Genomic DNA, 19,272 nt, shown 5'->3' on the forward strand with positions numbered 1-19,272 from the left:
TGTAACCTTGTTTTTCCACGATGCATGACTGTGATAACAGCTGATATATGATAATATGATGGTTCAATTTTTGAATTATCACATTATAATTCGAATCTGTGGATTTTCCCCTTCGTGGAAAAATCTAGGTCGTCTCACATATAAAGTTAGCCTGGCTGGTGCAGTGGAAGCCGGTGGTGGTGGGGGGTGGGAGGGGTGCGGCTCGTGGTGCATCAGTTATATCAACTGGGTCAAAAAAAATCATCAAACCAAATACAGCTTGGCTCGAATAGAACAACCAACCAAACAAGCAGAGATGCTTCCTCGTCACCATCCAGGCTCTCGCTGGCCACCCATCTAACCATGCTATTATGTCCTTCTTGTCACTTGGGTGTCCATTTTCTGCAAACGTCGTCAATTTTTTTTATTTTTAACCTAAATTTAGAATATATTTTAAATCTAACCTAAAATTGAAAATATTTTTAAGACTAGACCGTTTGGCCCCACCATCATACATAGTAGGGCAAATAAACTATACCCCGTCATGCATGGCGGCGGGGTTCAATTGACATGTGTCTTGGAGCCCGAGGGGCCTGCATACGTGACGGGGTACGTGGCAAAAAAAAACCCTGTCACGCATCATGGCCTGCACACGTGACCATTACGCCCTTAAGTTAACTCGTGCTCCAACTGTTTTTTACTACCTCCGTGCATAAATGAATACAATTAAGATATCAGTGTTCGTCAGAGTACTTCAAATTTGACCAAAGTTACAATAAATATTATTTACATTTATATCTCCAAATTTATTTATTATAAAAATATATTCTTTAATTAATTTAATTGTATTTATTTTTTCTCATAAATGCTAGTATATTTTATATAACTTTGGTCAAATTTTAAAGCATATAACTCCATGAAAATGAGAATTGTATTTTTTTTGCATGGATGAGTATTTCCTGGGTGAGTCGGTGTCCATTTGGTTCATAGCACAGATCCAGCGAACATAAGACACAATTGTAAGAGGGTAAAGGCATATGTCGGTGTAGAAGATTGTATTATTATCCATTGATATTATGACTGTATCCGTACCCGTATCTGTATCCAATAAAAAAGATTGTATTATTATCCATTGATATTACGATCTGCATCCGTAACTGTATCCGATAAAAAAATATTAAATACGGACATTCATATTGTTCCTCCGGTGTGTTCTCCTGCATTGTCCCTCTGCATCGAGTCCTCTATGACATCTTGCTCTAAGAGAGTTGGGATCAACACCACATAGTTTTCTCAGGATTTTCACGACCATATCAACCATTTTATTTTATTTTTTTTCCCAAACGTTTGATCGGTCTTTCAAATATGCATACATTAATTAGTTTCAAGGGAAACTACTCTGCCGGCTGCAATATGCACTGCCGATGACCCATTGACAACTCCATGCATACATATTAATTAATTTCAAGGGAAGTACCGGAGCTACTGCTGCCAAACGAAGAAGACAACGAAAAAAACCTGAGCAAACGATATAGTCGGAGATTAGTTCGATATAACCGGAGCTAGCCATGCATTGTACTCATGTGCTCTCCGATCCATTATTGACCCAAATCACGCAGCAAACCATCCGCTGCTTGCATTGCTGCCATCAGCTCGATGGCCAACCACTGTTGGGATAAAGAATCCCGACAGAGAGTAGGGGATGGGCAGGATCTGGCTGGCCGAAGGGCGACGCACCCGAAGGTCGACCTTCGCCAGGCCAAAAGCTCGATTATGAGGCAATGTGCTTTTAGAAAATCAATCCAAGTGATCTCTCTATATTGATATTCGAGTCCCCTTTTACAGGATACAGTTACACACATTTTATTATACAAGAATGTCCACCTATAGAATATATGCCAGAATATTCATATGAATTGCCTGTCTGGCTCCACTGCCTCTGTACTTTGTAGTTCACGCGGCCTTTTCTTCTCAACCCTTTGAAGGCTCTTCTCTCGTCCCGGATTTTCATCTCCGCAGTGCTTTTTCTTCACCTCCAACTTTCCAAGTTCCAACCAGCAGACTGTACGTGTAGGTACAATAAACATGCCAGACGTAGAAGACTCCTCCTCCAGCCCTCTTGTCGATCCTTCTCAACGATGCTGCAATGCATGGACACGCATCTTATTACATGTTGTAATGGTAACTACCCTTTTCTCTGTGATCATGTTTGCCTACATCTATCTTTGTGTTGTTCGCCACTATGCCGTCGCATCGCTGGTGATTCAGTTAATAGCCTACCCTGCCCTTGGCTGCCTATACATCTACAACTCCTCCAGTCGGCAAGACAAGTTTCTCTCTGCTGGATATCTTGTACTTGTTATGTCTGTGTTCCTCATCTCTTCTTTTGGACTTAAAAGCAACGGCAACACTTATCGAATTGAATTTGTTTCTTTGGCCAATATGGTAGCTATCTCCTCGTATTGCGTCTGGAAGTGTAGCTTTATCCTGCACTACTATAGGCTGAAAAAGCTTGTGAGAACCATCTTACATGGTGCAGTTGTAGCTACCCTACTGGTTGTGATTATATCTGCCTATGGTCTTTATCGTCGTCAACTTTATGGTGGATTTCTATTTTTCAGCAGTGTTAAAGAATCGCTCCTCATTCAGTTAGTAGCCTACAACGCCGTTGCTATCCTATACATTGGCAACTCCTCTGGTCCCAAGGAGAAAGTTATATCTGCTGGACTTCTTGTCCTTGTTCTCTTTGTCTTCCTATTCTGCTCGTTTCTTGCCAACACCTATCGCACCGATCTCATTTTCGGGGCCAACATCGTGGCTATATCCTCGCATTGCGCATGGAAGCTTTATCCGCAGATCCGACCATGGCTCGATGCGCTTGATGCCCACACGGAGCCATCCCAACCGGCACGGCAACAAGAAGCGGTGCTTCGACTCCAGCAGACCCCGTTTTGCATCAAAGACCTCCCAAAGGAATTCTCAAGCGATGAAATCCAATCCATAACACAAGACTTCGGAAAAAGGATAGGTCATGGTGCCTCTGCCCAAGTCTTCCATGGGAGCCTCGACGACGGCACGGCCATCGCCGTCAAGCGCATACATATGCACAGTGGGCACACCGAGGCCGGCGAAGAAGAATTCAGAAGAGAGGTCTCCATCATCGCCAACGTGCACCACCGCAGCCTTGTGCGCCTCCTCGGCTACTGCCTGCAGCAGCACGGCGGCGGCGGCCTCTACCTGGTCTACCCCTTCTTCGAGAACGCGTCACTGGACAGGTGGATCTTCAGCCGCAGCGACGAGCAAAGGCGCCTCTTGGCTTGGCCAAAGAGGTTCTGCATCGCCGTCGACGTGGCCAGGGCGCTCGCGTACCTCCACAAAGACTGTCACCGGCGGATCCTGCACCTCGACGTCAAGCCGGGCAACATCCTCCTCGACGGCGACCTCCGCGGGCACGTCTCCGACTTCGGCATCTCCCTCTCCATCACCAGGGACCTGACCAGCGTCATCAACACCCGCGGGAGGGGCACCTTCGGCTACATGGCGCCGGAGATGCTCGTCAATGCGGTATCGGATAGGTCCGATGTGTTCAGCTACGGCATGACGCTTCTCGAGCTCATCGGCGGCCGCCGGAACTTCGACCCCTCGTCGTCGGCGACGCTGGACCCGAACCTGGCGCAGAACTTGCGGGAGAAGATGGCACAAGACAAGCACATGGAGTTGGTGGACATAGCCATGGCGGATGTAGACGAGGAGGCGGTGAAGACAGTGGTGAAGGTGGCACTCCTTTGCATCCAGCACGAGCGGGACATGAGGCCAAGCATGCAAAATGTGGTCGATATGCTCGAAGGACGGGTCGCTGTTAATCTCCCGCCGGAGGCCCGTCGTCCATCATCTTCTTCTGCTGTAAATTTATCGGAGCCACATTCGGTTTCGGAACACGCCATCATCGACATGCAGGTTGCGTGACGCCCGTGGACGATGGTTGGGTCTCTCTCGACTTCATATGTTCTTTAATTCTCCAAGTATTTTACCATTTTATGTAACTATATATGTGCACAATTGAACACATGATTTCCTATTCGAATTCGAAACCACATATTTGTATAATCAAATGAAGTCATATCACTACAGGAAAACTGGGCTTTGCCGACTGCTAAAATACTTTGCCACCTGCCAAAGACAGGGCAGTCGGCAAACATTCTCTTTGCCGACTGCCCAATTATCCTAGCAGGTGGCAAAGAAAAGCAGTCGGCAAAGACGTCCTTTGCCGACTGTCTGGCAGGTGGCAAAGAAAAGCTGGTGGCAAAGGTGGCTGTCTGGCAGGTGGCAAAGGAAAGCTGGTGGCAAAGGTGGCGGGTCACTAACGGCGCCCATCGCCGTCCCCTTTGCCACCTGCCAGGCCGTTAGGCAGTCGACAAAGATAATTTTTTTTATTTTTGAAGTTTGAATTTAGGTTTTGGATATTTGACGTCATCACTTGCTCTAAACTTCCTCAAACTTTTTTCATAGCCTCCACATGCAATAAGAGTGAACCTTAAAAACTATTATGATTTTGTGACCCTTTTTGCTATATTTTGTTAATTAATTTCTTTAATTGTATTTTCCACCGCAGAATCCTACTTTGAACTGCAGGTGCATCAAATAATGAAACTTAGTCATTCAAAAAATAATATTCATGTTGGAGAGTCTATAAAAGAATGGCTAAGTTTTAGTACTTTGAACTGCAGGTGCATCAAATTTTTCGAATGGCTAAGTTTTAGTATTTCATGCACCTATAAAAGAAAACAATACATAAAATCTTTGCCGACTGCCTTAGTCTACGGCAGTCGGCAAAGAATTATATAAAAATATTAGCTGTGCCTTTGCCGACTGTCTGTCTATGGAGCAGTCGGCAAAGGGTATTTTCTAAAAAAAATAAATAATTCTTCTTATCCCCGGCCCCCGCGCGCCCAACCCTAACCCGCCGCCGCCAGCACACACGCACCCAACCCGCGGCCGCCCGCGCCCCGCCGATCCGCACCAGCGCTGTCCAGATCCGCACGCCCGCCACGCCGCTGGCCCCGCCGCCGCCGCTGCCGCACGCCCGCCACGCCGCATGCAGCGCCGCCGCCGCCGCACTCCCGCCGTCGGCACCCCGCACGCAGCCTCGCCGCACCCCCTGCGCCCTGCGCCCCCGCCTCCCCTGCACCCTGCGCCCCCGCCGTCGACTGCCCGGCCGCTCCGGCCCCGGCCGCCCCGGTGCCCCGGCCGCTCTGGCGCGCGCCGCTCCGGACTCCGCTCGTGCCTCGTCCTCGTCTTCGCCTCCTCCTCCGCCCGCCCCTTGATCCGGATCGACGACGCCAACGAACGCCAGATCCCCTTCCACTCGAGACTGAAGGGTGCTCCCTCGATCCACCAGAGGGAGAGAGCAGAGAGCAGAGAGGATGGTGAGCAGCACGACGATGGCGGCGGCGAGCTGCGGCGGCGGCGTTGGCGTTGGCGTTGGCGGCGTGAGGATGGCGGGCGTGCTGCCGCTGGCGTCGCTGAACCACATCAGCATCGTGTGTCGCTCCCAAGGTTTTCTTTTTCGGTAGGAAAATTTTTTCGGCACCTGCCGATAAATAAGAAATTTCGGACATTTCAGAAATTTCGGATGAAATTTAAATAAATTCAAATTGATTTTTTAAAAAATTTGACATCATTTTACTAAAAAAGCTTTCTAATATATCACTCATCACAAATTTATATAATATTAACGAAATAACACAATATATTATTGCGGTAGTATAGCGGGCTGACGGTGGGCGAGCTGCATATGCTAGTGTCACGGAATATGTGAGTGAGAAAATTAAATAATTTTGAAGAAATTTAGGGCTTTGATAAGACTAGAAGATATGGTGGGTCATTTTATTGTTGTTTGGAGTAATTTTGAAGCGAAACATGAATTTAACCGAAAAATTTGACCGATACAAAATTTTTTTCGGACCTCACTGAAAAATGCGAAATTTCGGAAATTTCGGCGAAATTTCGCCGAAAAAGAAAACCCTGGTCGCTCCGTGGAGGCGTCGCTGCGCTTCTACACCGACGTGCTCGGATTCGTCCCCATCCGCCGACCCGGCTCCTTCGACTTCGACGGCGCCTGGTACGTACCGTACGTTGAGTAATCTTATGTATGTACTATACACCTTCAATTAATTAATCTTGCAACGCAGAGTATAGTATACTATACGCACGGTCTATGCTTATGGATTTGTATATATCTGCAAGGAAAAGGAGAAGTTGAAGTAGATGTTTATTTCCTTACTAGCTAGTAGTACGCCACACGTACTACCTGCTGCGCTCCTTAGATGAAGATATATATTGTTCTCTTCCAAAAAGAGATCCCTGTTTCTGAAGAAAAGACTTCAATTTTCTGTGTAGATCTTACTCCTACAGGACACAGGATCGGATCCATACATCCATGCATCGTCTCTGCAGGTTTCTGCTGTGTCTTTGTGTGATCTGTGGATCCATACATCCAGGCAGTCGTCTCCCTGTTTGCTTTGGAACTTTGCATGCAACTAGTAGCTAGTGATTACGTGTGCTAGCATATATAGCAGCTGTGTGATGCTACTCCATGCTTTTAATTTATTTGGAGCATCATGGCCACCGGCCACTTGGACTGAATCTCATCAGGTTTCCAATGTGTTTCTTTTTTTTCCTGATAGATGTCCCTGATAAGAGAAGAGCAAGGCTGCGTTTAGGCACTTGTATCTGTCCCTTCCCTTGAGATTTGTGATTTATCATGGTGCTAGTGTTTATGATTTTGTGATCCACTTGTGTTTTGCGTCGACTTACATTAGCATGTCTTTTCCACATGTGTTCAAGCATGTGATTTATCATGGTGATGGAGCAGCAGACTTGGACTTTTGGTGGATCGTGGACTTATATGGTTTGAAATTTGTGCTGCGTAGTGTGTTTATTTTTTCTTCATTTGGGGTGGCTGTACAGATTGAGACTGTACTAACCGAGACCACGGTCAGAATAAGCGTTAGGTAGACGCGGAGAATTTTGCTTGGGAATGAGAAACTCTTAGACTCTTAGTTGAATGTGGTCAGGAGATAGCTGTGCTGATTCATTGTCATGCTCATTTCTGATTAGCAATGATACTTGGTTCTAACGGTCAGGGAATGACTTGGACTTTAAACTGTTTTATCTGAACTTTGGTGTGATTTGGAGAATTTAGTTACTGTACGTTACTATGTTCTTTGTTTTGGTTTGAAAACTCAGTAGTTTTCAGTTATTCGGTACTTGGGCATGGAATTTTTCAGCTGCTAGCATGTGGATCTTGGTAGTTTTTGGTCTCCACGGGCGCGCGGTCGGCGGAGCCGCCTCCAGCCTGGCGATATGTTCTGTTCTGGAAGAAAAGCAGAGGATTGATAGAGTGGGAGAATACTACTCTTTCAAGTTCACTAAATTGCTAATCCTTTAATATTTTGATAGAATTTTTTTTATGTTTGTAGTGATAATTTTGGTGCAGATTGGAGGTTCACATGCTGATGGAAAGTTTTCTGAATTTTGTGATATGTTTGAATTCTGGATTTATAATTCATAGGTGATTTGTGATTCCAGTGATTGGAACTTGGAGTTAACTGATTCGGACTGAGTGAACAATCTTTCATGCTTGCCCCATCCACCATCCACCTTCATCATGGACATTCAGGTATGTAGATACATGTAGCTACCATCGGGCCTTCATCATGGTCATTTAGGTATGCAGATACAGGTACCTACGGGATATCTCTCTGTCTGTGCCTTGATAAGCACACCAATATAGTGTTGATTTTGTCAAGAAGTTCTAGAAAAACTGTAAGTTCACTTTATAAAATTGAATCATTAGTTGGTGTTTGACAGTGATTTTATTCTCATCGCTTTTGTCAAAAGAAATCTGTTATCCTGGTTTTGGACTCCACTGCTACTCAGTCCTAAAAAAAGAATAACTTTGAAGCATTTAGCTGTTAATAAGTGTTTTGCCAGCAATTGATTTGTCATTTAGTTTATTAAATAGTATTGAAACATTCAGTGAGTGTGTCTCAGATTTATTTGATTTTCGACAAAACGACAAAACATCTAAGAATTCTTAGAAATTTAGTTCTTTTCATGTAGTGTCAGGTTTAAATTTTTAAATATTGAATTGTCGCTGTCTGAACTTTCTTCACACCAACAACATAGATTCATGGCTATAAGAAATTATTTTTCTATACCTTGCAAGAGGTAAAGAAACACATAAGAGTCTCTTTGTTGTCTACTTATAAAGTCTCGATGAATGGTTGGGTAAATACTACATATGTTTTACCTTTTCTTTTGTGTCGCATCTTTCTATACCAATATTCTTTTTGGAGCCCCTTTAGTTTCTTTGTTTTTTCTGTTTTACACATATTTGTTGGGTATTTTAAACGCAAACAGAAAAATCCGCAAGCGCACGGATACCGATATAGCCTTCACCTGGGAGTATTCCAGAGTATCGATTTTCCACAGAGAACGTGAGTGTACTAATTAAGATCCAAGATCGTCCAAGGATAACTATATAATTATTTTTGGTGGGAAGAGAGGAAGTTTCCTGAGAGTTCTCTAGTTGATCTAAGAATCAAGAATTACTTCAAGATTATCTATATCGGGACATCAGAGCACTAACCACAGAAAGAGATGAGAAGGGGGCTAGGAAGGTCTGACTACGGTCCTACAAACACCGATCCGAACGTGGTGGAATACGTCGACCGTTAAGGCTGTCACTACCCTAAGGCTACCACAACAATCCGCAGGATTGGGTGCAATTCCAGGTAATCGCAAGACTAAACACCACGTCTAATCTATTAATTACTACTCTAGTGTTATAAAGACTAGAGCACTTGATGCAAGCGGGAATCCAATAAATAACTTAAATGTAAATAAAAGTAATTAAAGAACTCAGGAATTATGAATTGAAGAACCTAGAGAACGATGAAGAACGAACCAGTTGCGGCAAAAGTATAATGTTGAGGAAGATCCGACAGATCCGGCTCCTCCTCCGCTCTCCTCTTCTCTCTCCCTATTTTCTAGATTACAACTAGAACTAACTAGAACTAGAACTAGAGGAACTAGAACTAGATGAACTAGAACTAGATCTAGATGAACTAGAGGTAGAACTAGAAGAACTAGAGGGATCCTCTCTACTTGGATGAAGAATTGAAACCCTAGCTTTGATTCTGTAGAAGAGGTATGATCTCCAGGGGCCAGGGGGGTCTGGTTTTATAGTCCCTTCAAGTGAATCTGGGCCGTCGGATCAAACCGACATTGATCGCACGGTTTTCCTTGATCCTTTAGGTCGGTGGAGCATGGTCCGCAAAGTTGGACGTGTTTGACCACAACTCCTGGGCGGGCGCCCAAGGGGGGTGGGCGGGCGCCCTGCCCCCGGGCCCGTTCGCCTTTCCATTCGTTCCCGTGGCTTCTGGAGTCTTCTAGATGACGTAAAATTGCGCAGCACGTTAATATCTCTATGTCAACCCGACGTGTGGGCCTTTCTTCCGTATTTCCTGATAACCCCCTGCAGAAATAGACAAACACCAAAACTTGTGGAATTCTGTCAGATAAAACCCTAAGTCTGGGTGTTGGTTGCATTTGGATCCTTTTCCATGATTAATTGATGGTTAAACGTGAGCATTAAGGACCGTCAACAAGGTCTCCCAAGCTTAACCTTTGCTCGTCCCTGAGCAAAGCTAAAATCATCAAGAAAACAGGGGTTACTTTTATGCCTTTTACTAAAGGGGTTTTAAGTTATCACTAAGGTCTTAAGTGATTGAAAAACAGAATGATCAAGTCAAGCACTATGTCTCAAGTTCTTCTGTCTTACCTTTGTTCTGGAGTTGTTTGTAAGCTTCCAAAATAAATCTGAGGCATTTGCCTTCTTCTCGAAAGATATATAAGTAGAGCTTTAAAAATTTTAGCATACTTACTTTGCATTTTGCTATGTCAATGTTCGGAGCAAGGGAGAGGAATGTCATACTCCTAGATCAAGACCTTTGACCTTTTTGAAGAGTTTGTCATCTCTTACTGGCATATTGCTTATTAGAGGGACCATGGGCTATCATTTTTTTTCTTTTTTTTCTCTTTTTTTTAGTCTCTTTTTTTCAACTGGGCAGCAAGTACCCCTAATTCTACTGTCGGACACATGTCCATTTTTTTCCACTCAGGTGGGTATCTTTGTACCCCTAATTCTACTTCGGACACTTGTCCATTTTTACCTCTCATCTCACTCTTTTTTTTTCAATCAAATTTTTGCATAGTCCCATGCCTCTAACGCAATAATACTTCGGAAGAGTGAATCTTTTATATTTTTAAAACAAAAAGATCTTGATCTTGGGAGCATGATAATTCTCTCAACCAAAACTACAAGAATTAACAATGGCTTGAACAAAGAAAGTACCCACAGTTTTAATATTTATTTCTTATAAGACTCTAGGTATTATGATCTCATATATTTTTTTATGAATTTTTAGATTTTCAAAAGATAAAATCTCCAGAACTCTAGCAAAACTTGGAACAAGTTAAATAGTAGCTCAGACCTTCTCATATCATGTTTGTCAATTACCTAGACTTGAATCAAACTTTCTTTTTATTTTATCTAAAACTTAGTATTACATAAAACTATTATATATTACTCAAAACAAAAACTGTGTTTGGTTTCATGGTTATGCATTTTTTTATTTCTGAATACTAGTAAATAAAGCTAAGAAAGAAAAATAATACTTATCTTGATTTATTTTTTTTTATTTAGCAAACTAAGCAAAGATAAATATATAAGCATAAAATCTTTATTTGGGTTTTTATGATTATGCATCTTTTTATTATTTGAGTAAAGTATAAACGTGAGTAGAACACTTAGCTGGATAAATGGGGGTGCTCTCCCCCAAGCTGGATTTTGACATAATTTCTTCTGATGTAGCTAGCAGGTGGCGGAGGTGTATTTGAATGTCGGCAGCACTCTGACAGCGATTAGGATGTCCTTCGTCTGCTAGTCTTCTTTGATCCTTGAATTCTGTGGAGCTCAAATAGACAACAAAACTTTGTGGAACTAGTTAAGTGTTAGCATAAATATCTAGCCTTTATCATGTTGAGCCTCCTCAATAAATGTTACTCGTTAGTAGGATCATAATTTTATTTTTATAGGACAGGAATATATTTATTTTATTTTTATGCCACCACAGTGAATGTACTTATGGGTTTTATGCCATGAGCATACTCACATGGGGCTTACTATTTTTAACATTTTTATTTTCTTTTCATGATGATATAAACCTGATTAACTAAGCAAACTATTTTAAAATAATTGAAAGGAAAAGATAACTACCAAGTTTACCTCTTGGCAAGGCGTTCGGTGTTTTTAAGTCCTCCGAACGGGACTCTCCGTTTTCTCAGTCGTCCTAGGATTCGCTGGATGGCGTAGTCGGTGGTTCCGGCGGCGCCTCCTCTTCATGTATAACTATCTTCTCTCTCCACACCTGACTCGGTGCTACGATCTCCTCAGGACAGTTCTGTTCAAGTTGTATGTCTTCAGACCTTACAACTTCTCCTTCATAGTCTACCCATCCGTCCTTGATGATTTTGCCTTCTCTGGTTACAGTTGCGTCGTCTTCTTCTTGTCCTGACCTGCTTAGAGTCTTCAACTATATAATTAAGGTCAGTAAAATAACGGCGTACCTTGTTAGAGGGCAAGTGCATGTGGACTTCTCTGGTTCCAATCTAGATGATTGCTTTAACAGTGCTGAGGAACGGTCTCCCAAGGATGATGGGTGGATCATACTCGTCTTCTCCTATGTCAATAACCTTCAATCTTTCAGAATGTCTGATCTGCCATCGGGAGCTGAATGTATGTCGGTTTTAGGGGCATGGTTCTGAACAGAAGCTGATAGGTGACTGCGGCCATTATGTTGACGCCTGACCCAGTGTCGCAAAGTGTCTTCTTGAAGTTGTATCCATTAATGGAGCACTGGATGCTTGGTATGCCTGGGTCGTCCTTTTTGTCAGGAACGGTGACTTAAATAGATGATCTTGACCTCCTTGAACTGCAGTGACCATCTTAGCTGACTCGGTCCACACTTGCTTCTTCTTGTTCCTCCTGTTGGTCCTCTTCCTTGGTTCATGTCGGGATTGCTCTGAGATTTGTGTAGTCTTGTTCTTGAAGGAAAACGTCAGCTTCCTCCCCTTGATGTAGAAACTGATCTTGGCAGCACCAGCGTGGATGACAGCTCCCGAAGTGTTCAGGAATGGCCTCCCTAGGATGATGGGTGCCCTCTCATCAGTACCAGTCTCTATCATCACGAAGTCTGCTGGGGCGCACAAGGTACCAACTCGGATGTAGAGGTTCTTCAATATTCCCTTTGGGAAACTTAGTGTCTGATCTGCAGGCTGCAAGCACACGGTTGTTTCTAGTAAAGGATGTGTAAAGAATTTTTTTCATAGAGTACCTTGGGCATAATGTTGATGCTGGAGCCAAAGTTGCAGAGTGCTTCTAGGAAGTCCACCATGCCGATGGAGATCGGGATGATGGGACGTCCTGGATTGTATCTCTTGACCAGCAGAAGGTCAGTAATTACTTCCACAATAGGGTTACTCCAGTAGTTATGTCCTCAAGCATCTCAGGGCAGTGATTGCCTGAGTGTCCAGTATCTCCAGTGTGTTTGTGCTCGTAGATCTAGGTTCTTCACTTGGTGGAGTCTGGGAGTTGTAAAACTCCTTCATATTTTGCTCGAAGTGTACCTGCTCATAGAGACAAGGCAGAGATCAAGTGCATGGGCCCTGTTGGTGGAAAACACCAACAGAACCAAAAGTGTATTCGTTCTCTCTAACCTTAAGCATAGTGAGCAAGACAAAGTTGATGGATAATAAGATCATGAGTGTAACATTTAAAACATTCGTCAGATCAGATCACTCAACCTAATGGAAAGATAATCTATCTATACTTATGTTTTTTATATATATATCTTCCAAAGATTCAGTGTGCAACATTTCATATGATTAGGAGTGTGGGATCACAAAGGTGGAAGGACTAAACATATTGAATCGATTGGGTTGGTTAATCTAGAGTTGTAAATCATACATATTTGTCTCTTTTACTCATGTGAACGCCAGAACCAAGGAGAAGCTTATAAAAGTGATAGTCAAGTACTTTAAGATGTTACCTTACTTGAAGAGTGATGGTACAGTATCACCTTGTGGAAGCTTTCCTCTCTTAGCGGTTGTGCATCGTGTTTTTGGCACCCTCCATGGATCATCTCTTGTGAGCTATGCCTTCCTTGTGTAAATTGTTAAACTTCATGTGTGTCTCTCTTTGTCTCCAATGTGAGTTTATCTCAGGACTTCCCAGGTCGATATGAAAGTTTTCCTGAAGGGGTTAGTCCAACAAAATATACCAATGTCTACACAAGCAGTTTTTAGTTCAATAACCAAACTAGACTCCATGTCTAATTAGATTAAGGAAGGCTGTTTAACCTAAGCACCATGCTTAATTTAAAAACCAATAGAAGTATGTACACTACTTCCAAACTAACACTTACTAGGATAAACAAAGGTAGCGTGATGGCTTTTATAGAGATCTACTCAAGTGGAGATGAAGTAGTGTGATTACTATTTAACAAATTGAGCATGTCTCAAAGGTAGGGACAACCAACATAGCAACATGGCAAATGATGTTTTTATGTGAAGTACTCCCCCAAGCTTGAATTTTGCAAAATTCAAGATTGGATGAATTTAATTCAATGTTGCATGATGATTGGTTGGACATACCTTGTGCTTGTCATTCATCCGATCTTCTTGCTCCAATCCTGGAAAGGTTAGTCAAAAGAATACCCAAAGGAATATTTTTTTACAATTATCCTTATATGCTCAATACACAAGGTAGTGTTGCAAATAATTAAAAGCTTATGTTATGATCTGATCAGTGCTTGTTTTAGGACACTAAGCTTGTCATTGGGAAACCATCAATTTATGTCAGTGAAGTGGTTTCCCCTCCAACGCTGACCTATATCAAGATCAACTCAACGAGATCTGCAAAATTTATTATAGACATATGCATCGACAACCGCCCTATTAAAGTTTTTATAAATAGAAAGGATGAGGGGGTTAGAGATCTCGAATGTGGTGATGTTGGAAAAACCAATGGATTGGGAAGATGTTGCATATGAGCATGGAGTAAATGAAGTGGCTATGAAATAAATTCCATGCTCATTAATGCTTAGAGTGAAATCCATGTGGTATGGTGAAAATGATAAGGTGAGTGTGGTAAAAAAAGAAAATAAAAAGGATACACAGACGACTTGGTTCGAAACTAGCACAGCTACCGTTCCCCGGCAACGGCGCCAGAAAGCTTGTTGGATATTTTAAACGCAAACAGAAAAATCCGCAAGCGCACGGATACCGATGTAGCCTTCACCCGGGAGTATTCCAGAGTATCGATTTTCCACAGAGAACGTGAGTGTACTAATTAAGATCCAAGATCGCCCAAGGATAACTATATAATTATTTTTGGTGGGAAGAGAGGAAGTTTCCTGAGAGTTCTCTAGTTGATCTAAGAATCAAGAATTACTTCAAGATTATCTATATCGGGACATCAGAGCACTAACCACAGAAAAAGATGAGAAGGGGGCTAGGAAGGTCTGACTACGGTCCTACAAACACCGATCCGAACGTGGTGGAATACGTCGACCGTTAGGGCTGTCACTACCCTAAGGCTACCACAACAATCCGCAGGATTGGGTGCAATTCCAGGTAATCGCAAGACTAAACACCACGTCTAATCTATTAATTACTACTCTAGTGTTATAAAGACTAGAGCACTTGATGCAAGCGGGAATCCAATAAATAACTTGAATGTAAATAAAAGTAATTAAAGAACTCAGGAATTATGAATTGAAGAACCTGGAGAACGATGAAGAACGAACCAGTTGCGGCAAAAGTATAATGTTGAGGAAGATCCGACAGATCCGGCTCCTCCTCCGCTCTCCTCTTCTCTCTCCCTATTTTCTAGATTACAACTAGAACTAACTAGAACTAGAACTAGAGGAACTAGAACTAGAACTAGATGAACTAGAACTAGATCTAGATGAACTAGAGGTAGAACTAGAAGAACTAGAGGGATCCTCTCTACTTGGATGAAGAATTGAAACCCTAGCTTTGATTCTGTAGAAGAGGTATGATCTCCAGGAGCCAGGGGGTCTGGTTTTATAGTCCCTTCAAGTGAATCTGGGCCGTCGGATCAAACCGACATTGATCGCACGGTTTTCCTTGATCCTTTAGGTCGGTGGAGCTTGGTCCGCAAAGTTGGACGTGTTTGACCACAACTCCTGGGCGGGCGCCCAAGGGGGGTGGGCGGGCGCCCTGCCCCCGGGCCCGTTCGCCTTCCCGTTCGTTCCCGTGGCTTCTGGAGTCTTCTAGATGACGTAAAATTGCGCAGCACGTTAATATCTCTATGTCAACCCGACGTGTGGGCCTTTCTTCCGTATTTCCTGATAACCCACTGCAGAAATAGACAAACACCAAAACTTGTGGAATTCTGTCAGATAAAACCCTAAGTCTGGGTGTTGGTTGCATTTGGATCCTTTTCCATGATTAATTATGGTTAAATGTGAGCATTGAGGACCGTCAACAATATTCCATCTATTAATGCTTTGGACATAATTATATGTGGCCTTTTTTACCTAAAATCAAAGGGGGGTTAAGTCAATGATCTCTTGGTACAGATATCTGCAGCACTAGAATTGGGATTGGGAGCAACTATGCCATATTAAATATCTGCATCAGTAGAGAAGATGGTGCTTGATGTTTGAAGCTCTAATACCAAGGGTAGAGGGGACCTACTAACTGGTGCATCTTGAGTCATTGGCCATCAAGAAAAAGCACCAGCTAATTGAAGCTCTAAAGGCACCTTCTGAAGACTGGAGTTTGAAGACATGAAGCCATCTTGCTGCCTAGTCATGTGCTCCTGTGCCTAGGCATGTGCTCCTGCAGGAGATGTATTTCTTATGAATTGTCCTAAGACTTGCAATATCTTATTGGGGCTTTCTGTTTATAACTATCAATATTGTAGGATTGTAGAGATAGCATGTGTGACTAGGTGATGTTTGTTATTTGAAATTGTTTAAACTGCTTTTTGTATGAATTATGAATATTTTCCCAATCTATGCTTCATTACTAAAAAATATTAATTCATTGGTTCTTTAATTTGCATTCATAGATGATGCCGTAGCGTTAGCACGGGCACTATACTAGTGTGATTTGATTGCTGTGATGCAAAACAGAAAAAACAGACCAAAATTTTACTTATTCCAGCTTTGCCACCTGCCACGTGGAAAGCAGGTGGCAAAGCTGGAATCTCATGAACCATGGCAGCTTTGCCACCTGCCAAGAAAGGCAGTCGGCAAAGAGCTCTTTGCCACCTGCCAACAAAGGCAGTCGGCAAAGCATCCTTTGCCACCTGCCAACAAAGGCAGTCGGCAAAGAGCCCTTTGCCACCTGCCAAGAAAGGCAGTCGGCAAAGAGCTCCGTCATCTCACAACGGCGTTCGTTCCCTTTGCCGACTGCCATACTGGCAGGTGGCAAAGGCTTTGCCGACTGCTTTTCTCTTGGCAGGTGGCAAAGGTTTCTTTGCCGACGAATTCTTTGCCACGTGTTCTTTGCCGACTGCCACGTGTAAAGCAGTCGGCAAAGCCTTTGCCACCTGTTTTAGGGCCTTTGCCGACTGTTTTTGGCAGTCGGCAAAGAACGGAATTCCAGTAGTGTATGATTTCCGAATTTGCTCAGAGCCTCAGACCACACTACCCCTTCCCCCCTCTTTCTGAGTGGAATGATATTCAGTCTCTTTACATTATCACCGATATATTTCGAATATATTAAATTGGATACTCTGTTTTAATTTATTAGCTGATAGGATTAGTTTATCACAGGTCGTGATCGGATACTTCTACTCACTACCGGATTCCAGTCCTTTGCCGAGAGCTTAGAACGCTCGGCAAATGGGCAAACACACTCGGCAAACAATTTGCCGAGAGCAGCTCTCGGCAAAGAAACGCCGGCAAACAAGCTGCCGGCAAAGGATCATTTGCCGAGAGTCGCTCTCGGCAAAATTGTTCCCGAGCACATGAAGTCCACCTCTCGGCAAACTATAGCTCTCGGCGAACGTTAGCGCTAGTAACGGCCAAAATGACCGTTAACGGTCAGTTCTGACAACTTTTCGAACTTCTTTGCCGAGAGCCCCGCTCGGCAAATAATTTTTGTAAAAAAAAAGAAAAAGAATGGCAGCCGAGCTGGTTTGCAAAATTTATTTTATATTGAGGTTTGCCGAGAGCCCAGCTCGACAAAGACTTTTAAAAAAAATGAAAGAAGGATTCCGCCATTTTTTTTCAGGGCTTTGCCGAGAGCTCGCCTCTCGGCAAAAAGTTACTTTGCTGAGAGCTTAGAGCTTGGCTCTCGGTAAACGGACTCTTTGCCGAGAGCTGGCCTCTCGGCTAAGGTCCAGGCTTTGCCGAGAGCAGTGCAGTTACTGCTCTCGGCAAACGTTTAGCTCTCGGCAAAGGCTCCAGAGAGCTTTTTTTTAAATCTGTTTTGATTCCAGCTATTATTCACAGATAAAACACATATTAACAATTAACAGATATAACACATCCAACTCAATTTGCAAAACCAACATGTCCATCACATATATTAACAAAGTGTATCACAATATCCACACCATGTCCATCACATTATCTCAAAATATCACAAAGTATCTCAAAGTTTCACAACATCCACAAGTTCACTGCTGCCATGCATCCCAATTTGCCCCTCCTGGAGGCGGCTGCTGCGACGGAGGCGGCTGCTGCGACGGAGGCACACGTGGTGGATACCCATACCCCGACCCACTCGACGTTGGCTGAAGCTGTAGAAGTGGATTCGCTAACCCTCCGGACGGAGGCACCTCATTCGAACCCGCCGATTGAACCTGCACAAAGGAGAAGCAAAATTAGTACTTATACTAAGGCATAAAATTGTAATCTAGGCTTAGTAAAGTCAAAAATTTACAGAACTAGTTATAAATTTGTAATCTAAGTCTAGACACAAAAAATTCGGCAGCACCTCCCCCATACCTGGGGTTTCCAAAACTTGCAAGAAAACTAACGACACGATGGCCGTCCACCACATCTCAACGGCACGATGGCCGAGACACATATATATCAATGGCACGAAGGCATCCCATCACATATGAACAGCACGATGTCCGACATGCACAATAAAGATGTTTTGTTAGAGAAGTTGAACTCACGTAAGGTGGCTGTGGGTAAGGTGGAGGAGCGAACAACTCTGGTGGCGCTGGACGACCCATCGTGAGGCCAAGGCTTGCCACGTACTGAGCCAAGGCGTCAAACCTCTGTGTCTAGAACTCTCGCTCCCTCCGTTGCGCTTCCTCCATCATAGCCTTATGCTCCTCTAGCGCTTGCACCTGGGCCTATAATTTTTCACCGCATTGTTACAAGCAATTTCGAGGAATGTAAAAACCAATGAATGATGAATAAAACAGAAATAACCTGTAGGGCAGCAACACGTGCCGTAGAAGTGTCCACCCGAAGCTCTCTTTTCTTCCTGTTTCAATCTGTAATCGGCCTTAGGCCTTGTCCATTTTTTGCCGCTTCTAGGTCGCATGTGTAGCTTCGGTCTATCACATATCGTTGCCAGGTCCACTCTCGCCTTTACATTGTCCTTTGTCTTATCAGGAATGTCCATGACCGTTGCCCAAAGCGCCTCGGCAACATTCTTCTCGGTGTGCATTACATCAATGTTGTGTGGAAGAAGGTCTTTATAATAGGGGAGCATCATCAATGGCGACTTATGAGTCCACATATGCTCCACACCATATCCCACGAACTTACCATCTTTTGCATTGATCTAGAGAGCATTTATCTCATCATAAACCTCAGCACCGGTCATCATCTCTGGTGCGGGGTCTGTAACCATGACACCTTTAGTAAAGTTCTTGATGTCTCGTCTGAATGGATGGTCGGGCGGGAGAAATTGTCGATGTTTGTCGAACGCGGAGTATTTGCCGCCCTTTTGAAGCCAATTGAACTGTGTAGCTGTCTTGCACAGGGGGCATGGAAACTTCCCATGAACACACCAAGCGCTGAATATCCCATATGCCAGAAAGTCATGCATGGAGTATTGATACCAAACATGCATGTTGAAGTTTGTCTTTGTAGCTCGATCGTATGTCCATACACCATGGTCCCAAGCATGGACAAGTTCATCGAACAAAGGCTCCATGAACACACC

At 43.5% G+C, this 19,272-nt stretch overlaps 2 protein-coding genes across 7 annotated transcripts; both read left to right on the forward strand.

Moving 5' to 3' along the window:
• On the forward strand, positions 2,422-5,303 carry LOC8084391 (putative receptor-like protein kinase At4g00960). The gene is made up of 2 exons (XM_002442473.2): positions 2,422-3,936; positions 4,953-5,303. Exons 1-2 carry the CDS (start codon positions 2,422-2,424, stop codon positions 5,301-5,303), a joined length of 1,866 nt encoding a protein of 621 aa, XP_002442518.2.
• On the forward strand, positions 5,214-16,186 carry LOC110429551. Of its 6 annotated transcripts, none has more exons than XM_021445613.1 (5): positions 5,214-5,530; positions 6,008-6,100; positions 7,461-7,484; positions 7,570-7,660; positions 15,711-16,186. In XM_021445613.1, the coding sequence occupies exons 1-4, from the start codon at positions 5,403-5,405 to the stop codon at positions 7,601-7,603; spliced, it is 279 nt and encodes a 92-aa protein (XP_021301288.1). In that variant the 5' UTR covers positions 5,214-5,402; the 3' UTR covers positions 7,604-7,660; positions 15,711-16,186. The 6 variants fall into 6 exon arrangements, 4 of the variants coding, with proteins under 4 accessions (XP_021301288.1, XP_021301286.1, XP_021301287.1 ...); XR_002446624.1 differs by lacking the exon at positions 5,214-5,530 and adding an exon at positions 6,379-7,381 and having other exon boundaries at positions 6,013-6,100; XM_021445611.1 differs by lacking the exon at positions 15,711-16,186 and having other exon boundaries at positions 5,214-5,532; positions 7,269-8,372.

Source organism: Sorghum bicolor, chromosome 8, assembly GCF_000003195.3.
Source record: "Sorghum bicolor cultivar BTx623 chromosome 8, Sorghum_bicolor_NCBIv3, whole genome shotgun sequence".
Taxonomy (NCBI): domain Eukaryota; kingdom Viridiplantae; phylum Streptophyta; class Magnoliopsida; order Poales; family Poaceae; genus Sorghum; species Sorghum bicolor.